General features: G+C 37.0%; 2 protein-coding genes across 5 annotated transcripts in view; both read left to right on the top strand.

Annotated features, from left to right (window-relative positions):
• Positions 1-272: 272 nt before the first annotated feature.
• klf17 (Kruppel like factor 17) lies at positions 273-3048 on the top strand. Of its 2 annotated transcripts, XM_081374863.1 has the most exons (4): positions 273-726; positions 822-895; positions 1388-2330; positions 2445-3048. In XM_081374863.1, the coding sequence occupies exons 1-4, from the start codon at positions 675-677 to the stop codon at positions 2618-2620; spliced, it is 1245 nt and encodes a 414-aa protein (XP_081230989.1). In that variant the 5' UTR covers positions 273-674; the 3' UTR covers positions 2621-3048. The 2 variants fall into 2 exon arrangements, with proteins under 2 accessions (XP_081230989.1, XP_081230990.1); XM_081374864.1 differs by lacking the exon at positions 273-726 and having other exon boundaries at positions 752-895.
• Positions 3049-3915: 867 nt separating this feature from the next.
• slc6a9 (solute carrier family 6 member 9) overlaps positions 3916-11729 on the top strand; it is a 56379-nt gene continuing 48565 nt past the window's right edge. For 2 of the 3 annotated variants that reach the window (XR_014030808.1, XM_081374860.1), the window contains exon 1: positions 5013-5180. The gene's annotated coding sequence lies outside the window, so the exon portion shown is untranslated. Of the gene's footprint in view, positions 4070-4163; positions 4232-5012; positions 5181-11729 lie in introns of those variants that run through there. The other variant, XR_014030807.1, reaches the window with a different exon arrangement.

Genomic DNA, 11729 nt, shown 5'->3' with positions numbered 1-11729 from the left:
TAATTAATTTAGCCTATGATTTCTGTTGTCCTCTTGAAACATTTTCTTTTGTTGTTTGCAATATTATATCAAGCATTGTTTAGGCTACCACACACATTTAATATTGACCCTATAAATAATAAAATGATAAATAATTTATATTGAATATTTTAATACATTTTAATAGATTTATATATATAAAACAATAATTCACCAAAATAATACGGTTTGAATGGCCCTCCAATAAACTCCAAGAAGTTTGGCCGAGCATGGGGTTTGTGGCGCCCCCTTCAGCACTCAAACTATGAAAGGGTCCAATGAATGACAAATTCGACAAGCCGCTTACATTCATTATAATTATTTGGAGGTAAAAGTTTTTACTTTGTTCTTGAATCTACACAAGCGTATGAGTATGATTAACCGAATTCTTATTAAATGTGGTGTGATGTAAGATTTTTGCAATGAAACTGCAACAGCAGGTTCAGCGTGCACGTTTTAGAATGTCTAATTTTGTTATCCTCCAAAACATAGAGTATCTAAGCAGTCTTCACAATTTAATGGAACAAGGAGATTCATTTTACGTGTTAGGCTATTAATTACACGTTTAATTATAGGCCAAATAATGAACTGTGCTTTGACAATATTTACATGTTGTTAAGGATAGCCAGAGTAAATACTTGATAGGCTACAACTACATGACCAGCGTCACGAGAGCACGCCCACACGACACTCCTTATAATGGGACAGGTAGGAAGCCAAGTCAAACGTATTAGAGACGCATTGTCTGTCTCGGATGAATGAGACTGAACAACTCCCTAACATTTGCAACATGGCTCTTGCAGATGCGATGTTGCCATCGATAAATACTTTTTCAAGCAACCAGATTTTAGACCAAAAGCAGTCTGAAATTGTTCGGGTGAGTTCAACTCTTCATTTAAACTTATTTAAGGAAGACTATATTTAAAAAAAGTATTTTGAGTGTATTTATACATTTTCGTTGTGTATTTTACGTTGAACTAATCGCAGGAGTTATGCTACAAATTTATGGTAGCCTAAATAGAGGTAAAAAAAAAGTAAAAAAAAAATTAAAAAAAAAATCGTCCGAGGATAAAACCAATTATGATCGTATAGTAGCTTCATTTGCAAAACATAAAAATTGTCATGAAGCCTATTTAGCATACATAGCAATAACTAATTTTTTTGTTAACATAATGAAAGATAGTTGACGTTTGACTGTGTTGTGAATCCCAAATAGTTGCGCTGAACAAGTTTTTTTTAATTGGAAGTCATTAGCCTAAGTGTAATGCTACATATTTATAAATATGTTTGCTTAGTGGATTTTTAAATTCTATTTTAATCACCGATCATCTGAGAAAGGTGTCTAACCCGAATGTTTTTCCTCCCTCAGGACTGGAAAGTTGACCCAACTAAGACAGTTGGAGACGTGAGACCCCTCATCGAGGTGGAGTTCAGCATTGTCGAATCTCCATCTTTGGCCAAAGACGAGGACGATCTTTCCAAGTTTTTGGATCTAGAGTTCATTCTGTCCAACTCGGTCACGTCTGACATTGACAACAACTCAGCGCAACCGCCGCCCGCCTATTCTCTACCGGAGTCACCCGAGAGCTGCAGCACTGTATACGACAGCGATGGATGTCACCCGACGCCGAACGCTTTTTGTGGCAACAACTTTACCGCACGTCCCGGCCACAGTCTGGTAGCCGAGTTGTTTACCTCGGACATGAATTATCATGGCGACTCGCATGATTTTAAAGACAGACTGGAGTACACTGAACTAAGGGCTCTGAACTGTCGAAACCATGTGTCCACTTCTAATAACGTGGGATACAAAATCAAATCTGAAAACCACGAGCAATCCTGCATGATGGCCAACGACTACGTGGGTCATTATTATGAACAAGAACCCCAGCGCGTGATGACTTATGGGCATCACGTGCAACACGATGTGCCTCGGGACATTTTAGGGAGGAAAGACTGCATCCTAAACGAAATGAACTCTCACCACCATCACATTGACATTGCACATCAACAGCAGTTCATGAACAGCGCGTCTTTTCCTCCTCAATACGCCCAGCATCAGCAGTATCACGGACATTACAGTATGTTTAGCGAACCATTGCGGGCAAATCACCCGGCCATGCCAGGTGTGATGCTGACTCCACCATCCTCACCGCTCCTGGGATTTTTAAACCCAGAAGACAGCAAGCCAAAACGAGGGCGTCGGTCATGGGCACGAAAACGGACTGCGACGCACAGCTGTGATTTCCCCGGATGTGGGAAAACGTACACGAAAAGCTCCCATTTGAAAGCGCACATGCGGACACACACAGGTATGTGGAGGAGTTTTATTTCACATGTTGTTTTTACTTCATTTCTGACTTTTAACCTCGACTTTTAACGTTTTGGTACACAATAATAAATGGTTTCCCCCGTTCTGTTCACAGGTGAGAAACCCTACCACTGCAGTTGGGAAGGCTGTGGCTGGAAGTTCGCCAGGTCGGACGAGTTGACGCGTCACTACAGGAAACACACCGGACACAGGCCGTTTCAGTGCCACCTGTGCGAGAGAGCTTTCTCCCGCTCGGATCACCTGGCCCTGCACATGAAGAGGCACATGTAAAGAAAAAGAAAGAAAGAAATACACTATAGGCTATCTATTTTAAACGACAAGAGAATTTTATTTTGTGAAGACAATTCCTTTTTTGGGACAGCAGTTATTATGTGAATAGCAGTATAATGTAATTTCCTTTAAATTATGTCAGTATTTAATAGAAGGAGATTCTTGTTCATTTAGAAGGTAAATTATGTAGTACTTTCCCAGATGTATAAAAACGGGGCAGGACCCATTCTTTTGTATAGGCTATATGTTTTTTTAATCTCCATTTAAACATTTGTATCAAGTCAGGGAGTATTTTTTTTTTCATGGATTTTCAGAATTAAAAGCATTTTCTTTTTTTGTACTCAGCCTTTTGTCTCATTTTCTTAAGTTACTTATTTCTACACAAAGAGCATATAGCACAAATAAATTTCCTCCATTGCACTGGGTGCAAACAAACAAAAATAAATAAATAAATGGAAATCTTTGGCAAAATAAATCACTCATGTAAATTGATAGCCTATAATAGAAATATTTATATATATAAAAAAATCTAATTAAAAGAAAAGTTTTTTCATGTGATTTGTAGCCTACACTCTTCATGTAGGCCCTATAAATTCTTTTTAAAATGCGTTTAAAAATATCTAATGCCTAGCCTACTTATCGTCACTCTAAATACTCTAAAATCAAGTAATTAACTTATGCAACATCACCATCATTGTCAACAATTATAATCCTCTTAATCATCACAAATATTGTAAATAATACATTTAGTCGTCTAGAACACGGGATTCTAATATAGGCTACAACATGTCACCGCTACTAGTCTTTCAAAGCTACAGTATGTCGCCCTCTACCGTCTGAAAATATGTAAGCAGTGTAGCCACAGAACCTCATGGGTTCTCAAACCAACGGTAGCATAAGCATGTTTAGCATAAGCTTACTTAGGCTGACGTGACGTTTATAAAAAATAATTCATAATTGAAACTACACATGTTGCTTGCGTTTTGTTACAACAAAACACTTACAGTATCCCTCTCCTGAGTCCTGGCAAGAAGTCATAACAAGTTTCTACAGGGGAGTTTTTTTCTCGAGTCTCGAATATAAGAAGTAGGCTACTTTTCATATTTACGTAAATAAAATCAGGCTGTTTCAGACATTTAGAGCACAATTCAACGTTCGTTCGAATCGTTAAATATCAAAATCATAATTAATTTTCGTTGTGTAAAGTTTATCTGCAGGTATCAATTTCTACCACGAGATGGCAGTCTTCCCTAAGGTTTGTCTCTGATATTACACCTGCTGATGCAATGTCACATGTAGTGGAGGAGCACACTAACAAAGATGTTGTTCGTGTTTAGAAGTAGGCAACTGGTGAACAAGATAAAACTGTAAATGTAAAAATAACTTTAAATGTACATGATAAATCATATTAATCTAACCAGAGTAAGAATTCATTTGAAATTTCGCTAAGTAAGTTATATTGCTACTCCAAACATTAATACTGAATTATTTAAATAATGATGCAGAGACAGAATATGCGTATTCATGCCATTTTTTTCAACAGAGCGGCAAATTTAGAGAGGGACCAATGGTAGGCTACACCTTAACGTTACATCTTACAGCTGAAGCCAAGTAAGTTAAGCACTCGTTTGTATTGCTAAGTTAGCAGTTGTTAAACCCACCGCTACGCTGCGCAACGGCGCGTGAATGGGGGAGCTTGTATATCCTCCTTATATCGTCTTCCAGCATCTTTTTTAGAGAACAAAAAGGTAACGAATGTGCGTCTGTCGCTAAATGTCCTCATTTCACCCATAATATTCATTCCACGCTCCCTTTTTGTGTTTGCTTCGAAATGTGTTGCTATGCGACAGAGCCGTAAGGTTTTGGCAGCACACCTCACTCTTTTTACATTTATTACATTTAAAGGGTCCAGAAACCAAAAATAGCTGAGTTAGAAAGTAGCAGGTTAATAAAAATATCAGAGTTTTGCAGTTTTATTTGCAGTTTCAACGTGAAACTGTTACTCAATGACTATAGTCGCAGGTCTATTGTCTCCCGGAAACATCCACCAACCGCAGCAAAACGCACGTGCTCAATAACCGGTAAATCGTAATCTTAGCCAGATCATCTTTTAAGGCTGTTAATCATAACCTATGCTAATTACTGCATTTATATGTTTTTATTCTGTTTATTATACGTCCAAATTATTTGAGATTTTTTTTTCTTAACGAATTTTCATTTATGATGTAGTATTTTCAGATAATATCTTATTTTCAGAACGGTTAGTCGACGCACTGTTAGGTAGTTACAGTATGCTGAAATGATTTAGGAGCTCTACAACTTCAACACCATCTTCACGTGTGGTGTATGGGAGGGTCTTTTTTTTATCAAGGGGGCTGGGCCACATCTGAACAGAGCGTGCACTTTGAAAATTGGAAGTTTATCAAAGAAGTGTCCATCAATTTAATGAGAAGATAGTGTTCAAAACTCTTTAGACGCCGGTAATAGCCTACTTTCAGAGCATTTGTAACAGATCCACTGACAGTGCTGTCTTCTGTATAACACCGAGGAGCAAGCGATGGTAAGACCAATGATACTACACGAGGTGTAGCCTACACTACATCTGAATAATCCTTCCGTATTTTATTTCATAGCACCAGTAAGACGTTCCTCGGTTTAAAGACTTACTATAATTGTACAGATATTCAGTTTAATAGAAACGTTAAACTATTACTTGTTCGTTTCAGGTCAGATTTATTTCTACTAGCAGCATTACAGTGCGGAAAAAGTGTCAGCAATGATGCTGTTTTATATTTTGCACCCTAAGCTATAGAATAATTACATCCTTTAATGTTAGCTATTTATTGTTTAATAAACTTGCATGTGAAGGGCCTGTTAAACCAAATTCCTCCATATCAGGCGGTGAAAATTATTCTAGCGGTTTAAAGGGTTTTTCTCCTCTTGCTTTCGTTTTCAGATTCATGTTCAATTTAAATGAGGTCAGATTACCAGATTTGCGACACCTTTTAATCGTTTTGATTGGAATCATTTACAGTGGCAAATGTCAAGCTAGCACTCTTACTTAGCTTGACTCAGGCACCTAAATTGTCTCAATGATGAATATGTAATCTTTGTTCTTAAACAACAAACATTAGATACAGTACCAGTCAAAAGTTTGGAAACGTTACTATTTTTAATGTTTTTGAAAGAAGTCTCTTATGCTCATCAAGCCTGCAGTAAAAAAACAACAAAAACAGTAATATTATGAAATATTATTACAATTTAAAATAATGGTTCTCTTTTTTAATATACTTTAAAATGTAATTTATTTTTGTGATGCAAAGCTGAATTTTCATCAGCAAGTACTCCAGTCTTTGGTGTCTTATGATCCTTCAGAAATCATTATAATATGATGATTTGATACTCAGTTATTATCAAATTTATAATACAGAATTTTTTGTCGCGTCTGCGTAGCCACGCGAATCAGAATTATCCCGACAACGTTTTATCTGTACTGAGGTAAAGGGAAGGGAAGGAGGCCTTCACAGGGGAGGGACTGGTTGACACTTCAGGTTTTCATCATGTCCAGGCGCAGGTTCTTCATCAGATCTGGATACGGTCTGGATCTGGCGGACTGCGGCAAAACTCGGATAAACAGAGAGACTAATATTAGGGTAGACGCCATTCTTTGTTTGATGTAACAAATCAGGATTTATGGGGAGTGTTCACGGTTCTGGCTGACCTAATCTATGCAGCCTTACATTGAATTATAGAAGTCTATAATGTGTTATGTGTATGCTAGGTTAAAGAGATGTGTTTTTAGTCTAGATTTGAACTGACAGAGTGTGCCTGCTTCCTGGACAATGTTAGGAAGATTGTTCTAAAGTTTTGGTGCTAAATAGGAAAAGGATCTACCGCCAGCAGTCGATTTTGATATAGGTATTATCAACTGGCCGGAATTTTGAGATCGCAATAGATGTGAAGGACTATAATGCGTTAAGAGCTCGCTCAAGTACTGGGGAGCGAAACCATTTAGTGCTTTGTAAGTAATCAGCAATATTGAAAAATGTACACAGTGTTTAATGGGGAGCCAATGCAGTGTTGACAGAACCCGGCTAATATGGTCATACTTCCTGGTTCTAGTAAGAACTCTAGCTGCTGCATTTTGGACCAGCTGTAGTTTGTTTATTAAGCATGCAGGGCAACCACCCATAATATCATTACAATTATCTAGCCTTGATGTCATGAACGCATGAACTAATTGTTCTGCATTTTTCATTGAGAGCATATGACGTAATTTAGATATATTTTTAAGATGAAAAAATGCGGTTTTACGATACTGGACACGTGACTTTCAAATGAAAGATTGGTATCAAAGAGCACACCCAGGTTCCTAACCAACGACGAAGACTTAACAGAGCAGCCATCAAGTATGTCTTAGAATAGACAGTATTCTAAGTTATTACGTGAGGACGTTTTTTTGTCAAATAATTAGAATCTCTGTTTTTTCAGAATTAAGTAGTAGGAAATTGCTAGTCATCCAGTTTTTTATATCAGCTATGCATTCCGTTAATTTTGTGAATTGTTTTTTGTGATTTTGTGAGTTTCGTCAGGGTGTGAAGAAATATAGAGCTACGTATCATTAGCATAACAGTGAAAACTAATGCCGTGCTTCCTAATGATATCTCCCAAGGGTAGCATGTACAGAGTGAACAGCAACGGTCCTAGTACTGAGCCTTGTGGTACACCATACTGAACTTTTGATCGATAAGACATCTCTTCATTTACTGCTACAAACTGATAATGGTCATATAAGTATGATTTAAACCATGCTATTGCAATTCCACTAATGCCAACATAATTTTCAAGTCTTTTTAAAAGAATGTTGTGGTCGATAGTGTCAGATGCAGCACTAAGATCGAGTAACACTAATAGCGAGATACAACCACGATCCAATGATAAGAGAAAATCATTTGTGACTCTAATGAGAGCTGTCTCAGTACTGGTACGGTCTAAATCCTGATTGAAAATCCTCGCAGATATCATTTCTTTATAAAAAGGAACATAGGCTAGTTGTTAAGATACTGCCTTTTCAAGTATCGATCAAGATTCGAGATCGGCCTGTAATTGACTAATTTTGTAGAATCAAGTTGCGTTTTTTTAACAAGCGGTTTAATCATAGCCAGCTTAAAAGTTTTTGGTACATATCCTAATGACAAAGATGAATTAATGATATTAAGAAAAGGATCTATGACCTCTGGAAGCATCTCTTTCAGTAGCTTAGTCGGTATAGGGTCTAACATACATGTTGTCGATTTAGCTGAATTAACGAGTTTAGAAAATTCTTCCTTTTAACGGAAAATAAGTATTTTGTAAATGCATGAATCTGGCACTTACACTGATTTGGCTGAATCTATATTCAAGAACACACTATAATACAATCTGCTTTGCTTCATTCTGCCATTTGAATCTAATTAAAACATTGTTGCCGTCTTTCCAATTTCCTTAAAATAAGAAAAAAGGCCATTAGTAAACAAATAAAAGACCAACCTCCAACATTCTGTTGCACACAGGCCTCAGAAGAAATTAGGTTAGCCTGTGATGTAACAGATTGTTATAGCATACTTTGCACGTGCCTATCCATCATGCTTAAACGCATGTTGGGCATGCTGAGATAATTTTTACCACTAAAGAGATGAGAAGATGTAGGATAATCATACCACACAGCAACATCTGGGCCCAATCTGTGCTCAAACATGTCAAGATCATTTATGATTGAGCAGAGCAGTGCATAGAGGTGTGTCAAATCATGCATTAAGTGACCACGCTGTCAAAACACTTCCTCTGTACCGTACATAGTGTGGTTTAGCTCCCACACATTAAAAAAAATGTCATGTGTTGACATTCTATGTCACAAACCGGAAAGGTGCCAGAGTGTGAATTTCAAAAGGACTTTATTTGCTTTTTGTTTGTTCTACCTTTTGCTATGGCCATAATTCACCATTTAAATTATTTTTTTGTTTTGTACATTTGTTATATGTGCAATTTAGGGGTTAAAAGTCAGTCAGAAAACTCTGCAAACTATTTTTTTTTTTTCACAATTAGTGCTCCCATGCATGGGCACCTTCATCAGACCGAAAATCAAAACGTTAAATTTCCTGGCCAGACAGACTGTCCACCATTTGTCCACAATAAAGTAAATGGGATTAAATGGCTGTACGAACAATATTTCCTTGCTGGTTGAGTGGAAGTCAGGAATGTTGTTGTTTTTCTATGGGATGTACTGTCATGCTTGAACTTCCTAATGTTAAGATTCAAGAATTTTTCCGGTCATTGGTTTTCGAAATACTGTGGACAAGACCTGATGAATTCCTGTTAATTTGATCATGTCTGTTTTCAGTAGTTATCCCTTTTAAACAACCTGGGAGGAAGGAGGGAAAACTAGACAAACTGCAGAGACATATGGTTAGAAACAAAAACAAAAAAGGAAAAATGGTTAGATTGAAAAAAGTTATTCCCAGTATTCTTCTTTGCTGAAAACCACAAAATCAGTAATCACAGCAATGTTATAATTTTAGTTACATTTTTTCTATGTTGTTGCTTAAATGTCCAGTTATACCGTATGTTTATAAAATGTACAATAATTGCATGACCAAGTACTTCAGATTGATGGATTGAACTCTGAGTTGAATATTTGCCAGAAAATTGCGCAAAGTTTGTTATTCTAATGAATTTAGATAGGCAGTAGGCTAACTCTTGTGCTTTAAATTATCTACAGATAACACCTCCAGAGGCCTGTTGCACGAAGATAGTTTTCAGAATAGGTCGAGTTGACAAACCTTACAATTCCAACCCGGTTTTGTTTAGGTTCAGCTGGCTCACAACACTCGGTATTAACCTTCCCTGTCAACTCAGGTGCTGTGTCCCAAATTTGCCTACTTATACTAACTACGCCTTAAAAGTATGTACTCTTTGTGAAGAAAAAGTACATAGCAAAAAAGTAGACAAGCTTTGGGACATACTATCACGTCTTTCAACGGACGCTCTGCATAGTTACGCATTTTGTCAGTGTAAGCTGGCCTGTCAATCATCTTGTCACAGTTAAAATCCTCCACATTTAATTGAATTTAATTTCGTACTGTATTGGAGAGAAAGTTGCACATTGATCTTTCATGCTGAGAGCTCTCCTCATGTGTTTGCATTAAGATGCATTTAAAAGTTAAAGGCCTAATGGATCTTTATAAAAGTCCACATTGTTGTTAAAGATGAAATATAACATGGACAACAACGTTAAATAAATATTGTTTTATCAGGTAAAATGTAGATTATTAGTCACTCACACCCCTTTATCTAAACCTCTTTGCTTACTGTAACCGTCGGTCGTGTACACCCGCCCTGTTTTTTAACACTTTTTATTCATGTTTGTAGTTCTGAACTGAATCCTCCTCCAAAGCGCAATGTCAAGTCAAGTCAAGTCACCTTAATTTATATAGCGATTTTTATGCAACAAAGACTGTTTTGGCTGTACAGCAGCTCAAGAAGAAAAGTAATTGTCTAGCTTAAGTAAGTTTTAAGTTGATTCACTTCCGTTGTAAAAATGATTAGTTATTAACTTAGGGGCCGCTTACACAATACCATTTTCAACTGAAAACAGAAAACTTTTAATGTGTTCTGGCTGTTCATTTACACGACAACAGCATTTTGGTGGCCTGAGAACTCAAACTTTAAAGTAGGTTTCTAAGTGCAAGTTTTTGAAAACGGGTTTTGAAAGCGATACCGTTACCATCTCTGTGTAAACGTCAAAAACGTGAATCTGTGAAAACGGTGACGGCATGCACATGCGTATTACGTGTTTAGTCTATAGGCATGCACGTTGGAATGCGTATGTGCACGGGCGCGTAGTCTTTCTTTACAAACCTGGCATGCATCGTTTTTAGTCGTTTTCGCGGATGCTTGTGAATGGGAATCATTTTGATAACTTTTTTACCTGTACAAAGGAAAAACATATTTCATGAAAAAAAAAAAACGTTTGTCGTCTCGATTAGGCCTTCGCATGGAATAGTCTAGTTGACACGTTCTCTGCTGACACTTCAGGGCTGAGTTGTGGTCGTGTCTATTTCTTGTTATGAATTGTATCCTATTTTCCCTTATTACAGTTAACTACACGAAGTGATATGGAACTGTAATGCGGTCAAGACCTGCCTGGAACTACTTTAGCCGTGCGTTTTCCTGAAAATAATTGCACACCTTAGAATGTTAGTCAACCAATCAGATTATAGCATTCAACTGCCCTATAGTAAAAATATGAATTATACATAATTATAATGATAATTCATATAATTTAAATTTATTAAATAATTAGCTGAAAAATATGGGCAATTTTGTCTCTAAATATTTTTCACTATAAACTGCTTTAATTTTGGATCGAGAGATCCAAGAGGAGTGGCTTTATTGCATCACATATATGTGTCACTGTGCTTACAGCTGATTAGTCCAGTTTTGGTTTGCGATCTCTAACCCAGAATAAAACCTGCTCCAGAGCAGATTAGCCTAAGTTACAATGACGATGAACACTGCTAAAAACCAATCCAACAGAGTTTGCTCAAACTAATCTCTTACCTGGGCAGCAATAGAATTCGGCTTCATATAGCATCCATTTCAACGGCATCAGATAGCATCCATTTCATGGATGAGCAACATAAACAGAAACATTTTCAAAAAATAATTAAAAACCAAAGAAAGAAGTGTTCTTTCTTTTTGGCGGGTTTAGGAACTGCTTATATCACTGTTAATACATTTTATTTTTATCAATGTTTTGTCGTGCTAAAGGTCCAGTGTCACACAAGTGTAAAATATTGCCACATTTGATACTGTCATGATGGTCTGTCATTTACTGGACAAATCATAGGAAAGTGCCGCAGAATACTTTCAAATCTTGATCCTTATCATAATCACCTTGGTTTATTAAAGAATAATCGAATGGTTTGTTGAGTCTCGATTTCTACTCACATGTGTGAGGTAAAGTTCACTGTAGTTGGAAGGCATCGCAGTGTTTGCTGCTCTGTGTTATCTGTGTTGGGTGGAGTTGAGGAGGTGCGGTACATTGTATCATGCTACTACAGATGCTCAG

This window comes from Scardinius erythrophthalmus (assembly GCF_964197995.2).
Source record: "Scardinius erythrophthalmus genome assembly, chromosome: 9".
NCBI classification, from domain to species: domain Eukaryota; kingdom Metazoa; phylum Chordata; class Actinopteri; order Cypriniformes; family Leuciscidae; genus Scardinius; species Scardinius erythrophthalmus.
Note: the sequence above shows the minus strand (reverse complement) of the source record. Positions and strands in the feature narration are given on the sequence as shown.

What these genes read in the sequence shown, in the direction of transcription:
- klf17 (XM_081374863.1), top strand. Translation starts at nt 675, where the DNA reads ATGACCAGCGTCACGAGAGCACGCCCACACGACACTCCTTATAATGGG. An exon ending in CACTCCTTATAATGGGACAG is followed by an intron (nt 727 to 821) that starts GTAGGAAGCCAA and finishes TGGCTCTTGCAG; the next exon opens with ATGCGATGTTGCCATCGATA. An exon ending in GCACATGCGGACACACACAG is followed by an intron (nt 2,331 to 2,444) that starts GTATGTGGAGGA and finishes TTCTGTTCACAG; the next exon opens with GTGAGAAACCCTACCACTGC.